At 38.8% G+C, this 20,822-nt stretch overlaps 2 protein-coding genes across 2 annotated transcripts in view; both read right to left on the bottom strand.

Moving 5' to 3' along the window:
- Positions 1-1,809: 1,809 nt before the first annotated feature.
- On the bottom strand, positions 1,810-12,492 carry cse1l (CSE1 chromosome segregation 1-like (yeast)). Its single transcript, XM_083533667.1, has 25 exons — positions 12,349-12,492; positions 11,066-11,155; positions 10,840-10,982; positions 10,636-10,737; positions 10,072-10,217; positions 8,905-8,995; positions 8,711-8,818; positions 8,523-8,615; positions 8,088-8,255; positions 7,825-7,954; positions 7,639-7,704; positions 7,276-7,478; positions 7,073-7,157; positions 6,929-6,990; positions 6,521-6,657; positions 5,970-6,073; positions 5,759-5,856; positions 5,112-5,262; positions 4,657-4,865; positions 4,273-4,370; positions 4,106-4,191; positions 3,910-3,991; positions 3,416-3,562; positions 2,921-3,152; positions 1,810-2,376 (listed from the first exon to the last, which is right to left on the bottom strand). Exons 2-25 carry the CDS (start codon positions 11,148-11,150, stop codon positions 2,287-2,289), a joined length of 2,916 nt encoding a protein of 971 aa, XP_083389793.1. The 5' UTR covers positions 11,151-11,155; positions 12,349-12,492; the 3' UTR covers positions 1,810-2,286.
- Positions 12,493-16,777: 4,285 nt separating this feature from the next.
- Positions 16,778-20,822, bottom strand: part of ptprga (protein tyrosine phosphatase receptor type Ga) — a 275,166-nt gene continuing 271,121 nt past the window's right edge. The window contains exons 28-29 of the mRNA XM_083533908.1: positions 20,108-20,243; positions 16,778-19,449 (exon numbers count right to left, since the gene is read on the bottom strand). Coding sequence (XP_083390034.1) covers positions 19,303-19,449; positions 20,108-20,243 — 283 coding nt within the window. The 3' untranslated portion in view covers positions 16,778-19,302. The remainder of the gene's footprint in view (positions 19,450-20,107; positions 20,244-20,822) is intronic.

Genomic DNA, 20,822 nt, shown 5'->3' with positions numbered 1-20,822 from the left:
TTGGTGGAACGCACTGTCCACATTATAGCTAATGGTACCCTTAGTGCTGTTAGGTACTTGGCTGAAATCCTTAGAGTCATTGTGAGACCTTATGCTGGTGCAGTATGCTCCTCCTGGGGCATGACAGTTTCCAGTCCCTGTGGCTAGAGGGTGTAGGCAGTTTCTGGATCATGAAAGCATTGATGCCATTCACTGACTTATGTTCCCCAGACCTGATTCCAAATGATAATCTCTGGGATTTTATGTATTTAAGTGTTTAAAGCTGCCAAGCATAATCCAAGTTTGGGAGGATATCCTTCCGCCATCCCATCAGGAGCATGCCCAGATGTTGTCAAGAGTGCATACAGGCAAGACGGGGCCACACACATTACTGACGTACATTATGAGTTGCGGTGATAAAATACATGCGATTTTGTATCCAGGACTCAGTGGGTTGATGATTTTGGTTTCCAATGGCCACTGTCACATTATTCTGTTTTCAACGAGTTACAAAAATGTAGATTAGTTAAGATTTTCAACTTGAATATTCCACTTATCAAGATTCAATGTGTGATTTATGTGTTCCCTTAATTTTTATTTTTTTAATCACATTATGAATTGTAGATTTCCTATAAATACTAACTTCCAGAGACAAAACCAGCATAAAAGTCCTGCAATCAACAAGTCAACAAGATTTTCTGTTTATCATGTCTGACTAACTATACTGACCATACACTGAGTTTTGGTTCAGCCATTATATATTGTATATTGCACATTAAATAATACCAGATTTATACGGAAATAAATATGATAAACACGCTTAGGATATTTAGGCTGCGGTTTGTGTGATAGTTAACAGATTAGAACAGGATGCACAGGTAACTGAAATACAAATTTTAGATTCTTATAATGGTGCATAAATCACTTTTATTAAATTTGTATCTATCCAGATATTATTATTATTATTCGTTTTTATTTCAATTTAGTTCCTAAAGTCTAATGTATGGTAAAAGTTTTATCTGTAATGCATGTTTTACATCCAGTATATAACATCATTTTTACACTTACAAGGACATTTTCAAGATGATCTTTACAAGAAATATATATATATGGATTTATGGATGGAAATTTGTATTCATTGTACCTGACTACTTCAGCAGGACAGTATCTTCAGCCAGTGACAGCAAACCCTCCCAGATGCAGCTGTAGTGGACTTCAGTGTGGTTATCAATGCCAGGAGAGGTGGTGCAATTTAATCCAAAATGCACAATTTAAAAGTTTTTTTGCTGATACTGATTCAATAAAACTCTGATACACAGTAACCCAGTGAGTGTGACTGATATTCAAACACACTGATACATTTACAGAAAGCAGGCGCACTCAACACTAACATTTAGCACCAGTGTGTGGTTTTGGCACGACTGAGCCCTCAGCAGTCACTGCACATCACAAGCACAGACTAATCACCTTCATCCTGTAATACACAACCATCTAACAGGTTCCAAATGTTTTCACTGCTCTAAAACAGCCACTCCCAGATGGCTGGAGATTAGTTTATTAGTTCCAGGTGGGTTTGTTAGATTAAGGAGGGACAACACTACAATGTCTAACTAACTGTTCAACCAGGGTTCAAATCCTGTCCTGGGAGCTGCAGCACATACCACAATTATACAGATATAATGCATAAAAATGCAAGCAGAGTTATGTATTTATTGCTCATGGTACCGTGTGCTAAAAATTACATGGCAATAATGCACACCATCTAACCAATCAGGTTTCAGAATTCAACTGTAGTGTAGAACGGGGATAGAATCAGAAGAGTCATGACAATTATACAAGTGCATTTCTTTATTAACAATTAAAGCCTTAAAACTAAGACAGGACCAAGACAACACTGACATGCAACACTGACATTATTTAGTGCCACAACAGCCCTTATTATACAGTAAAAAAAACACACTCCGGGATCTAAATGGAAAAAAAAATATTCCCATTGAATATTATAGATATGAAATGTCATCCCAATTTAGTTGTTTCCACTCTGAATGACTGTGAAAGATGTGTTGGAGAATCTGATTTTCTGATGTCGGTGGACTGTTGCATTCAGATGAAAATGCAAGATTGTAAATCTGTAACCAGACAAAGCAGCAGTTCATCACTTGGGTAACTACGTTTTCTGCTTTGATGCTGGAGGGAGCATGATGTTAAGCAGACTGGTAATCAGATGGTAGATGGGTAGGTACGTCGGTTTGAACACACACGTGCGCACACATTCACTCCAGAGACAAAGGGAAGATTGCCTGCATCTTAGACCAGCTGGACTGCGGCTGCTTGGAGGTAACCCTGCAGAAACTGCAACGCATCAGCGTTCAGACTTGTACTCAGCATGGAGGGAACCTGCCCGAAGAAAGACAAAAATTTGCTTGTCACAATGATGCGAAGTTTTGCTGATGACTGCAAAACCACCATTTCCCCCCCCAGATCCATTTCACATCATTGAAACAGATCAATTGCAAAACTACTGTAATTCTAAACCATAAAATTAAAAAATTAAAACCACACACACAAAACATGTAACTTTTGCAAAAAATATTCTGGTGTGTCTGTTCAAGATTGTTTTCTAATCTCTCATTTAGTTGGCAAAATCCATACAAAGTCACACCAGTAGTCAAAACACACTAAAAGTTTTACATCGGTCACATGGAATTAGCCGTGATGTTTAGACGCATTATTAAGACTTTAGAAAAATGGAAAAAAAAAAAAGCAAATGGAGGAAATCTGATTCTGACATGATCATGAGAAACGTAGGAAGCATGAATAATAGAATCTCATTATCAATATCAGTTTGAGACCATTTTAATGTGCATCGGACTGTAGACGGCCTGCTACACTTATAATAATAATAAGATGCATGTTGTGGTGGTGTGTAATGCGCCCTCACCCTCCCAGGGCAGGCTGTGGAGAGTTTGTGTAAAGACTGGGCCAGCAGGAGTTTAGGGTTGTTCACGGCATCTCCAATAGGATCGTGCTCCTTCTTGCCAGCGAAGGCCAGCTGGGAAAATGCTGTCTGGTAACCCGGCGTGTCCTCGATGTCGATGAAGTGCTCATCGTCAGGGATGCTGTCGTCCTCCGGCAACTCGAACAACCCGATCAGAGCCTGGAGCACAAGAGGCCTACGGCAAGACGTGAAAGTGTTCACAGAGGAAGAGCAGAACACGCTCCTGTAAAACTAAGTTCACTTCTGAAACGTCAGAAACCGATGAGTGTGAACTCTAATGTACTTCATTTTGTATTATTGATATGATCTACATATTCACTTTGACACGATTTCTAATTGGATCATGATTTGGTTGATTTTGGACAAAAGGATTAGATCTGCGTATTTGCACAATATACACATTGATATAAACTTTCAGGTAAACAGCTGTGATCTTACCAGAGTTTGGTGTAGTCCGTGTCCATCATGGCTGGGCACTCGGTGAGGATTTTAGTGATGCCTACAGCACAGATCTTCTTCTCCACCTGCCCTGATACTTTTTGCACTTCCGGGATCACAATCTTCTCCAAAACCATACCGAACATCCTGTCGATAAAACAAACAGCAAAAATGGAAGCCATTAGGTATAGAATGAGCTTTTGAATTGTTAATGTTCCTGTCTCTAGCTTAAAGTGGCAGGGAACAAAGTTGAATATATTTATGTAAAAACATTGACAGTTTGGATAAGAAAACATTTTTCAGGGGTCTGAGCAGAGTAAACTGACACTCTTAACCTGTGACTACTCAAGCAACAGTGTAAGAACATCAGTACTGTTCAACCTGAACCCATCAATGAACAGTCTGAACTCCAGAGCTGGGCCACGAATTTAAAGTCACAGGAAAGCGACACTCAAATTATATTTAGTTTCATTTTAACAGACATTATTACTCACTTTGGCTGGATGCCATCAAATATCTCCTGCAGTGCGATCGCTCCATATTTTACACAGTAGAGGTTAATGAAGACAAGGAAACCTGTGGAGAAAGCAAGACAGTGGGGTCAGATTTATTCAGCTTCTTAGACTCCGTGATTCTCGTGACATGTCAATCTCATTTGCTTGCAGAACGAAGACAATTCTTTCCACTTACTCTTTATGAACTTGGTAGTCTTGGAGCTTTGCAATCTCTGGAAGAGTAGGATGAATATCTGCTTCCTGTACTGACTAATTGATTCTCTGGAGATACAGGAAAACAAGATTAGGACCAATGAGTTACAAATTAATTCATAAATTAGGACCAATTCTTTAAGTACTCACGGGGGCATGTGTTCCACAATGCTGTTAAGCAGGTAAAAACCTTGGTGGTCATTTGCCTTGGAGGCAATGAGCTTCTGGAACACGCCAAGAAGACCAGGCTGGAGAAGCAAGGCGTGCAGAAGATTACGATTTAAAGGAGAATTAATTATAATGATGTTCATTTGTTGCCAACAATTTGTTAAAACAATTACATTTCAATAAAGACAACGTTCCCACAACTTGGCAAAATGACACTTAAAATAAGCAGCAATTTTACTTTACTTTTTTTTTTTTAAAGATATCCGGGAATGAAAATGTATTGTTTGTTCGACTTCAATCCACACATATTTGGAAACTATATACATATATATAAAAAAAACGAATAGCGTGCAATCACGTGCTCACAATCTTATCTGCGGCTGAGCTGGCGATGGAGCCTCCTCCTTTCTCCAGGTAAGCTTGCAGGAGGCGCACCAGAGGTGGGATGTTACCTGTGCGCTCCCACAGAACAGGCTGCAGCAGGTGAGGAAACAGAGCCATATAGGAGGATGGGATGTCACTAGTGTGGATCTCCAGCAGTAAGGACATCACCTGGAACACGTAGGGCACAAACTCTAGAGGGGGCAAAAGAGAGAGAGAGGAAGAAAGTTCTCAAAAATAAATAAAAGGTAGTGGTAGCTTTAAATTTACCAACCACTCAAGGCTCTGCTCCAGATGAAAAATATAAATATATATATATATTTTTTTTAGAGTTTTATTAAACAGTGAGTTTCAGCCACCACTTTTAAACAAAATCCCATTAGTACACTGATATTAATATCAAGATATAAATGCTGGTTGATGAAGTAAAGTCTAATCACCCTGCACATCGTTCTGAAGGATCTCTGTGAACACCGGGAAGAGAGCCTCCTCAAAGCTGATCACAGTCGCAGGGTTTGCCTTACAGGTGATCCGAATGGACAAGCACAGTGACTCAAACAGATAGTGATTGAAATGGGGTTTGCTGGGATTCTGCAAAAAGAATAAACATCAAGCGCACTCTTTAAAAGTCTGCTCAAATAAAAACAATATTATACACTAGACTAACACGTTCATTAATTACAAGTGATACTGAAGACTGAAATCTTTTACTAATCATAGTCACAACTTTTAATCAGATATTTGTGTCCCTCAGAGCATTTGTAAACACCAAACTAAAGACATTATTACTGCTTAATTTCACATTAAGAAAACCACATACAGAAAAACACAACACTGGAAATAGAGACATTATTTGCCTTTCTAGAAAATACTGTAACATTTCAAAATGTACCATCCTGCCTTTAGGACCAATTCCTTCTCGCGGAAATGTCCCCTTAACTGGATGGCTGTTAGTCTGTGTCCTGTCTGTGTGCCCACTGCCACGACTGGAGACAGGGGCTATCAGACTGGACACTGCACAACCTTTTAATTACTTGTTCTAGAGAAGTCTCTGTATTCTATAAACGCAGGTGTGCAATTTTCCTACCTTGCTGACTAGAAGGAGTTTCTGAGTGAGTTGGCCAATCAGTGTAGGGATATAGGGCACTATGGCTTCCTGGAGAAGCGAGAAACTTCGCATGATGGCTGTAAAACAGATCAAATCAATTTGCATTCTAAAAAAAATGAGATTAAAACATTTCTGGTAGAGTTCACATCAAATATAGAAAACGGTTTTGTGGTATTTGAATAGGAGGTACCTTTCATGATGTATTCATTCTCTGATGAGCCAAGGATTGCTAGAGCATTGAACAAGTTGGTGAGGAGCTGTTCTGAGAAATTTGCGATCTCAGCAACTGAGAAGCTAAAGTGTGAAGTGAAGAAAAAAAACAGACATGGCCAGTGAATGAGTTTATACGATCTCTTAACTCAAACATCTGTGGCATGGAACAAATTTTTTTACATATTTCTACAAAAAAAAGTATGTAATAGCCACTGACACAAAAGATTAACACAAATTTATAATTTACTATATATAGCATCAGTTCTGTAACCTATAAGTATAATAAGGCATCTACAACAGATTTAAATTGGTGATCTACATTGTAAGAATCTACAGACTGCCTCAGCGAAAATCCAACCCACACCATAACAAAACGAGCTCATCCGCAGAACGGATTTCCGAAAAATTTTGACGAACCCAAAATACTTCATGTATTTTCTTATTGCTACACTGTTATAAACTTCATAATGATCATCATTGCCCTCAATTTTTTCTTACAACATGAAGCAGGAATGTTGCTGCACTCACAGTGTGGAGTTGTTGGCTCCCCTCATGGTGAAGAGGCGCTCTAAAGCATGAGCTGCATAGGTGTGCTGCACCGTGCTCTCGGCCCGCAGGTGAGTAACCAGCAGGGGGATGGTCTCCAACAGCTGCTCCTTGGGAAGCTGTGGAGTCCAAATCAAATGAAGATTCGTCCTTTTACATAGGACTGCTCTAACAACTTTCACTGCTAAATAGGAGTGCTGACATTCTTTAGCGTACAGTCCATCTTATGTTTCGTGTCTTCTATTTTTAAAAGATTTATGCAAACTTCTTTTTCTCGGTCATTCATCAAAAACACTCAGTAACATGACATTTTACTTGACGGTATAAGATTAGCACTATTTTCCATTCCAAATGACAATAGCAAGCAATTATAAACGTAAAAGTGTTTACCTGACTTCTAAAAGTCATGACGTATTTGATTGCGTCTGATTTTAAGACAGGAAACTCGTTCACTGCAAATTGAACAAGACAACCCTGTGTTAAAGCTTCAGCAGTGCACATATTAATCAGGATCAATAAGTAAATCCATTTTACCATTGGGAGACCTCAGGTCAGGTAGGATGTGGTTCACAAAGAACTCTGTCAAGTTCACCAGCTCATTTGCTTGCGTGATCCCATGCTGCTCAAAAACAAAAACTTAATCAGCCAAACTGGGGATGTTTTTTGTCCCCCCTCCCCCCTTTCCTTTTCTCTTTCTTTTCTGAAGAATGCAGTGACTACTGCGCAATACCTCATACCTTCTGTGTCTGGGCTTTGGAGGCTAGCGATGTCACCAAGTAAATAGCGGCGTCTTTGTGCTTCCAGTTCACTGCTGGGTTCTTAGCGTATTCACTCAGCATGGAGTTTACATAACCGGAGAAAATGGCCGTCACGGGGCCCTCGAAGAATTTACAGAGTCCTCGCACCAGGTCACAGGCAGCTCGCCGCCGTGTGTCAATGTCTGAAGAAAGAAAAAGTTGCAGCTTCATTTCTGATTATTTTTTTTTTTCCCCCTATGTTCAAAAGCAAAACATACACTAACTGAAATTAATAACTAAAAAAAATATTTACGTAAAAAATTTCTAGCCATATAAAAAATTAGGGACTAGTAAAATTCATACCCGAGCCTTCAAGGTCTCTTATAATATACTCTTCTGAATTGTCTTCAAATGCTTCTTCATCTGCACCTGATCACAAATCATTAAAAGCAGTGATTACAAATACACCAACATTTCCATAGGTTTTATAAAAGAAAATAATAATAAATAAATAAATAAATAAATAAATAAATAAAACCATGAACATACTTCTGAATTCCATGTTGGGGACGATGACCTTTTCACAGATGCTGGTGAGTGTGTTCTGATCTTCAAACAGATGCTTGTAGTGTGGCCTCTCGCACACCGATGCCAGGAACTGGATGGCATTGCTCACTAGCTGTGAGAGACAACAACAAACCCTATAATAATGTTTGACATCCAGGGCTGCCGGAAAATAAAATCACAAACTCCCCAGCGCAGTCTAAAAAAAGAATTTCTAAAATAAAACCCAATCTTTAGCTCAAACTCACCAAATCATATTTGACCTCTTGTCCTGTGGTAACCAGCAAGTTCCAGATTGCTGTGACGAAGCGAGGCAGGTACGGCTGAAACTCTTCATCATACTTCTGAGCATAAAGAGCTGCATTATCGCAGATCTGGGATTTCAGCAGCTCCAAAAGTCCAGCTTCTTCCTCATCCTGAAATATGAGCAAACTACAGTAAACTCATTTTCCACTCAAATCAATGGCACAGAAAACTTTGACAGATCAGCACCACAAGTCAGTATTATTTTAACTTGGTTACAGTTACCTTATAGGATTACCTTACAGGTGTGAGCAACAAAATAATAAAAAGTAAATCACACACTTTCCCTTACAGCATTTTGAACCTTACAAAAAGACTATTAATCAGTAAAAAGGAAATCAATGTCACTATTCGGAACTAGATTAGAAATATGGACTCACATCAGTCTGTAAGAGCTTATTGTCCAAGGTTAACAAATTATGAAAATTTGTCATCCAGGTCTCCATGTTGTCTTCAAAAAACTCTGGAAGATCCTGGACAAAACATACAGCAAGACAACATGTAAACAAAGCTATTAGAAATTCAATGTAAGAAAAAATTATTTCATCATAATGAGAAGATGCCATACCTGGAAGTTAAGACTGTAGAAAAGCTTTGATATCAGTGTCAGAGAGGAGAAGAGGACCTTCAGGGCGTTGACGTCTGTAGCATGAGTTTGACACAGTTCAATCGTAGCCTGTGCGTGGACGAAAAAATTAGCGTTTTTTCTATAACAGAACAGCTCAAGCTGAGAAAAAAAAGAAACAAACACTGAGTATCTACCTTAAAGAGCTCGGTAAGAGGCTGGGCAAAAGTGTCCAACACCAATTTGATCTCTTGCCACAGTTCATTAGACTTGAACTCATGCCGATACCTGACCGAGAAAGACATTTAACAGAGGTCATTATCTGCCATTAGCAGAGTTTCTCAAATGAAGCAACAATTATAGAGCCCTCAAAGAAAGGGTTTAAAATGAACAGTTCACTAAATAGCACAACTGAAGAAAAGAGTGCAGGCAGGGTGGAGTGGGTGGAGAAGAGTGGCAGGAGTGATATGTGATAGAAGAATATCTGTGAGAGTGAAAGGGAAAGTTTATAGGACTGTGGTGAGACCTGAGATGTTGTATGGATTAGAGACAGTGGCATTGAGTAAAAGGCAGGAGGTGGAGCTGGAGGTAGCAGAGCTGAAGATGTTGAGGTTTTCATTGGGAGTGACGACGATGGACAGGATTAGAAATGAGTTTATTAGAGGGACAGTGCACGCAAGACGTTTTGGAGACAAGGTGAGGGAGGCGAGATTAAGATGGTTTAGACATGTTTAGCGGAAGGAATGGGGTACATCAGTAGAAAAATGCTGAGGATGGAGCCACCAGGTAGGAGAAAAAGAGGAAGACCAAGGAGGAGGTTTATGGATGTGGTGAGGGAAGACATGCAGGGAGTTGGGTTGGGTTGAAAGAGGCAGATGTAGAGGACAGGGGGGTATGGAGACGGATGATCCGCTGTGGCGACCCCTAATGGGAGAAGCGGAAAAAAGAAGAAGACTCAATAGCACAACTCCTTGCCAGTCACAACTGGCCTGCTCACTAGGGGGAAATTTACAATAAAAAGAAACAAACTTTTTTTTATAACCGTTTTATCTCTGTAAAGCTGCTGAGACAAGGTTCATGAGTGGACCCAGATAGATTGGTTCCCCTCAAGAATTCTTCCTCAAACCATCAGAAGTTTTTGCTTTGCCAATGTCACCACTGGCTTGCCCATTATAGGAATAGACTGATAATTAATAGGCAAATACATGAAATTTTTCATTTTATAAGCTACATCTCTGTCACAAAGCAGCTTTACAATTTCCAAAAAAAAAAAAAAAAAAAGAAGCAGCGCTAAATAAATAAAACTGAATTCAAATAAACATTACACATATAAAGTAAAAGAAACTATGAACTTCCGGACACACCGTTTAAAAAGCGAGTGAGCGGTGCGGAGCACGCCATTGATAATGTGGAAATCTCCGCTCTGGAAGCGAGTTACCATCTCGGTCAGGAGATCAGGCCACTTCTGAGGGAAATCTTCCCGCCCAATGATGCTTATAGCATCGCTCAGCTGAGGAAAAGCAAAAGCAACAGAGTCTAATGTTTTTAATCATCAGCCATATATATAATTTCCCCCCTTTTCACATAAATGCGATTCATATGCAAAGGCATGTCTCCTGTCTTAGTTTATAACAACATTATAGGGGTGGTTGTTTTATTTAATAATTAAGTGAAGTTGATACACAGGAATTACACAAATAGTGAAAATCTACACCTGAACCACAAAATAAATGTGAATGCAATTTCTTAATTCATAATACATATTTAACTCATCAGGCTTGAGGCATATTCTCAGTTGGTATTTCTCTCTCATTCCTTTTTATTTTTGGATCAATCATCTTTTAAAACAGATTTGGTTATTGATTCAAGTACTGAATAATAAGTTACATGGCTCATTGTCTGGATTTGATGTGTAGAAGAGCTTGTACCTGTTTCTGGATTTGCTCTGGACTGGTCAGCATCAAATTTACAATGTTGGCCTTAATAGCTGTGCGGTCAGGATCTGAAATTTTGTTTGGTTCATCTTCAACCTTGAAAGAAAGAAAAAAAAAAAAAAACCAGGCCAAACATAATTAAATGCTTTAAATGAAACCCTCACAACCTGCAGTTATCTTGAATTTTCTCGTACTCACTATACGCCAGTTTCTCTTGATGTAGTTCTTAAAGGTGACTGCTGCACAAACTCTGATCACGTCGTCCTGGGACTTCTCTAGCGTCGTCAGTAACAGGATGGGGTAGTTCTGATTCCCCTCCACCGACTCTAGAAACTTCTCCGCTGTAGGAAAAATACATTTTCTGTGAAGCAAGGGCAGTTATAAACAACAGCAATACGCTTTTTATCACAGCAGGAAATTCTACCTGGACGCCTGACAAGCGGATCCGGGTTTAGTGTTTTCCGCAAGTACTCGGTCAGAGTTTGCAGGTTGGAATCGTTTAGCTCCATGATAGCTGGAAAAGTTAGAAAGAAAAATTGTGATGAATGATTATCCTTAAATTCATACAGAAGGAGGCGACTATGTCGATATGGAAAATAGAGATATGAAGATGCGCTTCATATCTATGACCTCCTACAGAAATTTTATTCTTGACCTCAAACAATGTTTCAATAGATATTTCTACCAGCAATCAGACTTTTATTGGATTTTTATATAATTTTCAGCTTGAGCTGTTCTGTTAAAGAGGAAACGCTCACATCGTTCGCTTTCTTCTCCACGTCTCCAGCTATGAATGATCAGAGTCTAACTCGTGCTCAGCACCCTGAAAGTCCTCATCTCTTATCAGAACATCAAAGCTCTTCTACAGTCTTAACTTTCATGCATGGCATCTTCTAATTATTCTAGGAGTCTACGTTTTATTTTATTTTGTTGTTCATGGCATCCAGGAGCCTTATCTTGCTGTCCACTGTGTCCAGCATCTTTTTGGAAGACAGCATGGAAATATTGAAGACACATTTCCACATTAATCCCGATAATAAACTCTAGGAAGTAAAGACTGACACTAGTCCATGGTTCTCATCAAGATCAGAACTATACAAAAATTGTTTGCCCATGTTTAATATGATTGAATGCAGCAGTGCCTGAGCAAGGCCTTCACCTCCTGCTCCTCCTGGGTGGTTGGAGGAGTGTCTCTGCCTCACCACGATGCCTCGTTCTCTTGTAACAAAGCAGCACACAACCAGGCTAACAAGGATCACTGAAAGTTCTGGAAGCTAATTGCTTATATACATGAGACTCCAATGTTACTTTAATCTCTTCTGCTAAATCATTCTCAAAGCAGCCATGATAATGGCTAAGCTAACCGAACTCACATTCCCACGTAGCTTGCATAACGAGAAAGCCTTACGAAGCTTGCTCACACTGTACATACAGATATAATTAGACTTCCCTTGGATTTAGTTTAATAATAAAACAATAAGGATATAAAAATAAACGAAAACCGAAGCGCTGCTAGTTAGCACAGTGAGTGAGCTAGCCGAGAAGCTACCGTTAGCTTTCAAACCCTCCGCTAACGTGTAGCATGGTTTCTCACTTTCTGCAATGAGTAACAAATGTTAAATAAAACGAGTCCCAGGACTATTTTACGAATCATATAATAAAAAAAAGGGAGCCATAGAGTGAAATGAAAGCCGGGTGTTTGCGTACCGTTGCGCTGGAGGAGTAAGTGCTGTGATTAGCGGCGGCCGGAGCGCTGCACAAACTTCACCCGCTTTCAAATGTCTCACCCAAGTGCGCGGTCACGACTTCGCGCGTGCGCAATGCGACCCAGTGCAGCCCCGTATTCCAATATTGAGACTCCAACATTGAGACTCCAATATTGAGACACCAATACTGAGAGTCCAATATTGAGACACCAATATTGAGACTCCAACATTGAGACTCCAATACTGGGACTCCAATATTCAGACTCCAATACTGGGACTCCAATATTCAGACTCTAATACTGAGACTCCAATCCCAATCCACTGCTACACAGGGCACTTAATATGATTCTGGGGACTATTTATATTCAATACTCCGATGAAAAGCACGTTTGAACTATTTGTTTTCCATCATGTTATCCAGTTGAGATTGAAATCAGTCAAACGTCTGGCCACAACCTTCTCCTTCAGTGTTTCTCCTTTATGTTTTGTTATTTTTTTATTATTGGCCTGTTTCATATCTATAAGTACCGCATAAGAAGAACAGTCATTACATCATCCCAATATGTCACACACACACTATTGCTGCTGTATATTTTACAAAAGTTCTAACGTAAACTGTCTTACGTGATGCACAATACTAATATTTGCACTACCATGAACTCGCACTTTATGTACATTACTAAACTGTCATATACTCTGTGCATTGTCTTATTTAATACTCTTATTGTCTGTATTGTCTCGTATAGACTGTTTTGTCTTGTATTGTCTGTTTGTCTTATTAATTCCAAACTAAATGTATAGTATTGTTATTTATGTTTGTACTTCTGAGAGTCACCAACAGCTGGAACCAAATTCCTTGTGTGTGTGTCAACACACTTGGCCAATAATCCTATCCTAACAATCTAATTCTGATTTTACATTAATACTGAAGACATCCAACTATGAAAGAAAATGTATGGAATTAGGTACCAAATGAAATCATGTTAAAAAACCTGGAATATGTTTTATATTTTAGATTGCTAATTTAGCTGTGATGACAGCTTGATATTCTCTCATCAGATTAGTCACCTGGAATGCTTTTTGATTCACAGTTCTCAAGAAAATCTCAAGAACTTTGAATGTATCCCCCAACTGCAGTCTTCAAAATGCTATGATGAAACAGGCTTTTATGAGGACTGTCCCAGAAAATAAAGATCAAAAGCTACCTCTGCTGCAGAGGATAAGTTTATTAGAATTATCAGCTTCAGAAACCGCCAATTTACATAAATGCTTCTCGGATTTCAAGTGGCAGACATTTCAACATCCATTGTCCAGAGGAGACCGCGTGAGTCAGTCCTTTATGGTCGAATTGCGGCAAAGAAGCCATTACTTCGGAAAAACAACAAGCAAAAGAGACATCTTATGAGAAAATCACAGAATAAAAAGGTTTATTTAAACTTTAGGCTTGTAGTGTACATATTGATATAGCAATTTGAACCAGCCTTATTTAAATATCAGTTTCCTAATTCGATGGAGATTTAACCACAAGATGGCGCCATCATAAAAGTCTTTCAAAAAGCCAACGAATTCATAGATTAATAACTACACCCTGTGTTGCATTTTGTGTAGATTGTAGAGTTAATGTGTTATATTTAAAGAAAAAGGGAACTGTGGGTAATTTAAAGCAAGCCCTACATTTAGGTATAAGTGGGTTCCTCTCAGATATGTGATATGGCCAAAAGTGTGCAGACACCTAAGAGTCACACTGATACATGGTTCTTCCCTGAAATACCATCGACTGTAGTTGAAAACATATTATCTGAAATGCGGAAACATCACAATTTCAATTTGCACAGAGCGAGTGCTTTTACAAGGTTGATGATGATGATCCACAGAGCGGTGACACTCCACTGACCACCTTCAGAGTGAACCTGAACACTGACTGCACCCCAGGCCTCCTCATATGCTCTCACTAATGCTTGTGGCTGAATGAGCACAAAGTCTCACAGCTATTCCCCAAAATCTAATGGAAATTTTTTACAGAAGAACGAAGGTTATTATAACAAAATAAAAGGACCAACTAAATGTTATGACTTAGGGATTTGGAATGGGTGTGCATGGCTGTGATGGCCAGATGTCGAAATTGTGTTGGTTTTGTAGTGTAATAAGCTCAATAGCTACCTTTTCTAATAAATTCTGTGAAAATGCATTCACATGTGCTACCAAGTTTAATCAACAGCTACAAACAGTTTAGGTAGTGATTATAGGTCACTGTTGGCTTTGGGCATTTTGGAGCCTTATTAAAGGGACCACCACAGGTCTGATTTGAGTGGTGGATTATCCTTATCAGTGTTGTGTTGTGCTGGTGTATCATACAGTCTGTGTCTAATTAGATGATTTGTAATTATTCACAGTGTTTTGTACCAGTTTAAACCATCAGAAACTGACAGAGCTGCTCAGAGTAACAGATTTAATACAGTTATAAATAATAAATTATACAAACTCACCTATGGGGTGGATTTTTTGTATAGTGTAGGAATGCTAATAATTTCTTTTTTTCTGTGACTATGAATAAGGAGATCCTCTCAACACACTTAGTACTGTAGTTGTGAATGAATACCGAGTAATACTGAGTAATAATACTGAATACTGATTAATAATTGCAATGTCCAGTGTCATGTTGAAAAGGAAGGATTCTGGTTTAAGTCTTGTTCTTATCTATCAAAGTTTCCTCCTCATGTCAGATCAGAGAGTTTTTTCTTTGCTGCTGTCTCATTCAAGATCTCAAACTAAATCAATAACCAGATTTCAGGTAAAGTACATAGTAGAGAATCAGCTCATATTAAGCTTATAAACAGTTTATTGTTGGCTGTAGTCTCAGGGATAAGTGAGGTTTTAGTAGTGTTGGATCAGCTTTTGATACATTAGATCATTCCATTTTTTAAAACGGTTTATGGCGTTGTGTCAGAATCCAACATACCAGTTGCGGGGTACCACAGGGCTGCATTTTGGGCCCTAAACTATTTCTTTATCTATGTTTCTCCTGGGAGCTTTTTTAAAAAAAGAATTTTTTCATTTCATCATAACTGTGTCTAGCTGAAAAAATCAAAGATGGACGTCTTAGTCTTTGGCCCCTGGATGTTTCTGAAATGGTAAATGGTAATCTGGGTGCCGTTCTCCCATTTATATGTTAATGATTTGGGTGTTATCTTTGACTCAGCTTTAATTTTTGAAAGATGAATTAACAGTATAGTAAAAAGCAGCTTTCATTAATTAAGGAGTATTGCAAAGTTAAAGAAATTTTTTAACTTTTAATCATTTAATATCTGGAATAAATGCTTTTACTTCTTTAAGGCTCGATTATTGTAATGTGCTGAATCTGGGGGCCTCTACGTCTGCTGTATCTTAGGTTCAGCTTGTTCAAAATGCTTCTACTAGGTTCTTTAGTCGAACTGGAAAGTGTAAGTCTATGACTCCATTGATTGTTTTCTACATTAACTCCAAGTCTCATAGAGAGTCCTTTATTTCTATATAAGAGCCTAGAAGATCTTATATACAGATCTTATTTCCATTCACCATTTGCCCAGAGCGAGGAGGTCCTCAAACAGCTTAAAGGTTATTTGTCCTCTAGGACAGAATTAAGGTATAGGGTGATGGAGCACTTTCAGTCGCTGGACCAAGTATTAGCTTCTGGCTCAGTACAAAAGTCTGTATTTTGTTTCTTTGTCTGTATCCTTCTTTAATGCTTCACCTTGGTCAACAGTCACTGACTTTTAAATCTGCTTCAGAAACAAATTGACTTCATAAAAGCTCTATATAAAATTAAAACTTTGTAATGAATTGAGTATAGTGGTGGAGATGGTATAATGATGATGCTTTCTTGACACAAGAAAGACAATATATATACAAAAATGTTGGGACAGCTGACTTTTCCAGCCATATGTGGTGCTTAAAGTTGGAGGCACACAGTTGTATAAAATGTCTTTGGATGTGAGAGCATTAAATCTCTCCTTTACTTGAACTAGGAGACACAAACCTGTTCCAGCATGACCCAATGCACAAATCCAGCTCCGTTGAGAGTTATATGGATTGGAATGAAAGATCATGAGTGGCCTGCTATGGAGCACAAACCCTACTGAACACCTTTTGAATGAATGTAAAAGCGGACTGCACCCCAGATCTCCTCACCTCACCCACATCAGTATCTTTACTAATGCTCTTGTGGGTGATTGAGAACAGATCTCCACAAGCACACGCCCCAAAATCTAGTGGAACATCTTCCTAGAAGAGTGGTGGATATTTTAAATAGGAAATAGGAAATGTGTGGGGAAGGATCACACATCTGTGCTTGGTTTTACTTACGTGTTCTCTGTCGCGGTTCAAGAAGTAGATCGATCAATTAATAAAACATGACATACGGTACAACACAGACGGTATAGATATGCTTAAAGTACATCAAAACCCATATTTTATTTTATGTATAGCAATACAATTTACATATTAAATAACACTATAATAGAATGCTTTGATATAGCTTTCAACAAAACAAGAAAAACACATTTTTTTGTCCTTCGTTTTGTGGTATACCAGATGCCAAAAAACAGGGTATATGATGTCGTTCAACACCCGCCTGCATTACAGAAGTGAATGAGGGAAACTTAATCAGTGGAGCTTGCCTATGACACCCTCAGAATAAAAAAAACAACAACACAAGAACAAAAACAAAACTATAATCTCATTGAAGGAAATGAAAAACAATCAACAATACAATAAGAGAATATCACAATCACTGCCTTGTGGTATATTGGTATATGAGGCATGAGGCGTCAGTCACTCGCTGAATGAACCACCGGGTTATTCTCTCTCTCTCTCTCTCTCTCTCTCTCTCTCTCTCTCTCTCTCTCTCACACTCTCTCTCACACACACTCACTTTTTTCTTTTTTTGTACATTTTTGTTTTTGCACAAAACATCCAGAGAGCTGAGATTCCGAGACGGTTTTATGCGAAAATAAAATTCTAGAAACGTACACCAGGAGATAACGTGAAGAAAACCGATGGACAGACGAACTAAAAAAAATATATATATTAAAACATGTACATTCGAAGAAAAAGAGGAGAAAGATACATGGTGAAATTGCAGCATATAAGCAAAGGCTCGACACCCGAGCTGAACAAGGTAGACATCAGGAAGAATGGTGAGAAATAAAATTACAACAAAAAGTCAACAAATAGTTAAGAAGGCAAAAACGAACAACGTTGCTGCCTTTTCAATAATGTGGTGTCAAAGCCTTGATCTTGTCATCACAAAAGCACAAATATTTCAACAATAATAACACAAAAAAAAAAATTGCATTTTACTGTCTATGGTGACTTTTTAATAAAATTGGAAAAAAAGTGCTAAATGAACCAAGTTGGGACCTCAGTCTCGTGTAATTCATTCACACACACACACACACACACACACACACACACACACACACACACACACACACACACACACACACACACACACACACACACACACCATCTCAACATCTGCCACAGACACAATCAGATTTGTAAATTTTGATGGAAATGAAATGTTGAAGTTGAAGTCTTTGGTAAAACTTGACAAATCAAATGTTCCTTGTGCAGCTGTTGGGTAACTGGTGCGTTAACAAGGCCATCATTGTGCTGCTGTGTGACACGATACACACCGTCCACACACACTCCTGCTCCTGTTTGTTTTTGTTCACGGCGTTTGTGAGACTTGTGATACAAGTGAAAAGACTTTGAGACACGGAGGCAGGACGTGAGCGACATGGACCGTGTACAGTCTGCATTTCTACCCGGAATATATTATACACACGTCGAGTAAACTGACTCAGCACCACACACGACACACACTCTTACGTCGCACACCTGCGGAGATGAGATCGAGACTTTACAGAAGGCATCGAGACCTGACCGATGCGAATCACGTACGCAGAAATAAACGAAAAGAAACGATGAATTTGATAACCGACGGTAAAGCGCGCATGACTAGGATTTCCCCATTCGAGCAAAGTCAGAGCGTTTAGCAGCAGCCTGCGGGGTAAAGAAATAAAAACCAGCAGGGGGTGCTAGAGAGGACATGGAGACTGCTATTGAAAAGCGTGAGGCAAAAAACCATTGAACCAAGCCTGCAAGGAACCAGTTGCTTATGATGGTTAACTTTTTTTTCTTTTGTTTTTTACAAAACCACAAGTTATAATGAGATACGATATATTCATATATATATTAAAAGCATAATATGAATCATTCAAAAAATAAAAAAAAGAAGAAAGTTCACAGTAGCTGTTTTAATACCACCTGCAGAAAGTTAATGATTCAGGCGTAATATATGCATAATGCAAAAAAAAAAAAAAGAATCATAAAAAATCCGTTATGGTGTCGGAATTAAGCGCAGAAATCCAATATTGCTTGTCGACGACTCCGAATGCCAACGACCTTCTGTTTTCGTTTTTCATTCTCACGATTTTTGATTTTCTAAGAGAGTGGGATCTTTAAATCTTTTCGCGATTGTTTCCAAGCTGTCGAGTGTAGCTTCCTAATGGAATGTCAAAATCTGGTTTCCGTGAGAACAATCAGAAAGGATAAAAAAAAAAGGAAAGAAAAACGAAACTAAACAATAGAGAGCGTAGGACTGAAGTAGGCAGTAACACTGATATTTTCATAGTGCAAACTAGACAGAAGTGTGTTTGTTGTCGTGAACTCAAAAACAGAGGTGCAAATGTTCAGTAGGATAACATTAAGACATAAAATGGCGAGGGAAAAAAAATAAATATCAAAAAACTTTTTATCAGTGTAAAAAAGTAATCGGGTTATTCATTTAACCAAGAGTTCTGGCAAAAAAGGCCTCAGAAAAAAAGTCTGTCTTAGTCCTTGAAGTTTTACAAAGAAAGTTAAGCGCCTCCTGGCGTGTGTGTGTGTGTGTGTGTGTGTGTGTGTATATAATTCAGACGAGAGACTCCATGCTCTCGGCAGGGTCCGATTCGTCAGACAGGGCCATGCTCCCGTTTCGCTCTATGGACACAGGACCAGCTCCGTTCTCTTTAGTGCTCACCAGACTCAGCATAGCCTTGTAAAGGTACTGGTACTGCTCCTGTAACACACACACACACACACACACACACACACACACACACACACACATTTTTAAATCTCAGGTATTTGCACTAGATTACTAATGAAAAATGTAGATAAAGATAATAAATGAAGAATGTCATTGTATTGTGTAACGATTTGGGAACGCATGCCTGCATTCCACACACTCTTGATTGATAATAAACCAGAGCTGGAACACACACCGAAATATTCTGAGCAAATTGCAACAAAAATACGAGCCACTGTAGATGTTTTTTTTTCCTGAATGGAGATTAAAGGCAGTCTGTTTCGCTGAAACACAATAATTATATCCTTCAAACCACATCCAGCTGTTCAGTAATGACACTGACGCACTAATTCCCGATTGTGTTTCGTGTGTTTTGAGAACGCCATCGAAAAGTGAATGGACTTTCACACCTCCGCTTGCTGATTCTCAATCAGAATAATTTTGGAATAATTTGCTTTCAAATTATTGAATTAGGCAAAAAGCAACACTAAATATTTGCTTGGTGGCGCTCAGGGGCAGATAATTGTTGTAATCGTACGACTCTGTAATACAAAGGCTAACGCTCCAGGGCTCGATCGAAATGGACTGAATGGGACGTGTGTGAAAGCTTCCTGTGTTTATGTGTTTGTGCTATTCGAACCGCACTCACAATGTCGGTGAAGACCCCAGGCCTCATGAGGTTAATCATCTTGGCCACTTGATAGACGCCGACGGCGTTCTCGTTCTCCAGCTGCTGACTCAGAGTGGTGAGGGCGCAAAACATCCCCGCTGATACCGCTCCATACCTGGCAACCCACCCGTACAAAAAACACGGCTAAATCAAAGCAGGAAAGATCTCAGAATAAACACTAACTTCCTTACAGGGATCATATCGGGTTATTAAACGTTCTGCTCTGTAAGAGAGTTTTTAATGTAATTTATTCTTTTTATTTGAAGCTGCTCATGATTATTGGTGTTTTGCTGATTCACAGATTAAGAATCCGTTTTACTTTCATTTAATATGGGAGCTTTACGCTTTACTAATAGGAACATTTGTCACGGTGGTAATACTGAAATTTTAAATGCTTCAAATGATTTATTATTTTTTGTCATGTGTAAAGACCGAGCCAACCGCAAATCCTTAAATTAAGATAAATAAGTTTAGTGATGTTATTTCGATTAAAAAAACGCCCCTCTAAGCAGGCGTATGTGCTGCAATGTCCTCAGCTGGTGTCGAAGCCAGTTCTGCTGTCACTGCACCTGCTTTTATTACACTCAGAACAATATGTCTCAATGTCCTACATGCCATATATTGCTGAATATGATTAACATTCATCACTGAAACCATAAATGAGATTTTTATGTCACTGAAACCTTATTATCAG

This window comes from Silurus aristotelis (genome assembly GCF_946808225.1).
Source record: "Silurus aristotelis genome assembly, chromosome: 28".
Lineage (NCBI taxonomy): Eukaryota > Metazoa > Chordata > Actinopteri > Siluriformes > Siluridae > Silurus > Silurus aristotelis.
The sequence above is the reverse complement of the archived record's forward strand: the minus strand, read 5'-3'. Positions and strand labels throughout refer to the sequence as shown.

Bases quoted from the DNA above. Each gene is read 5' to 3' on its own strand.
- cse1l (XM_083533667.1), bottom strand. From the start codon at position 11,150: ATGGAGCTAAACGATTCCAACCTGCAAACTCTGACCGAGTACTTGCGG. The intron at 10,983-11,065 runs GTAGAATTTCCT...TTTTTCCTACAG, and splicing joins TCCGCTTGTCAGGCGTCCAG to CGGAGAAGTTTCTAGAGTCG. The intron at 3,992-4,105 runs GTAAGTGGAAAG...CTTTCTCCACAG, and splicing joins GACTACCAAGTTCATAAAGA to GTTTCCTTGTCTTCATTAAC.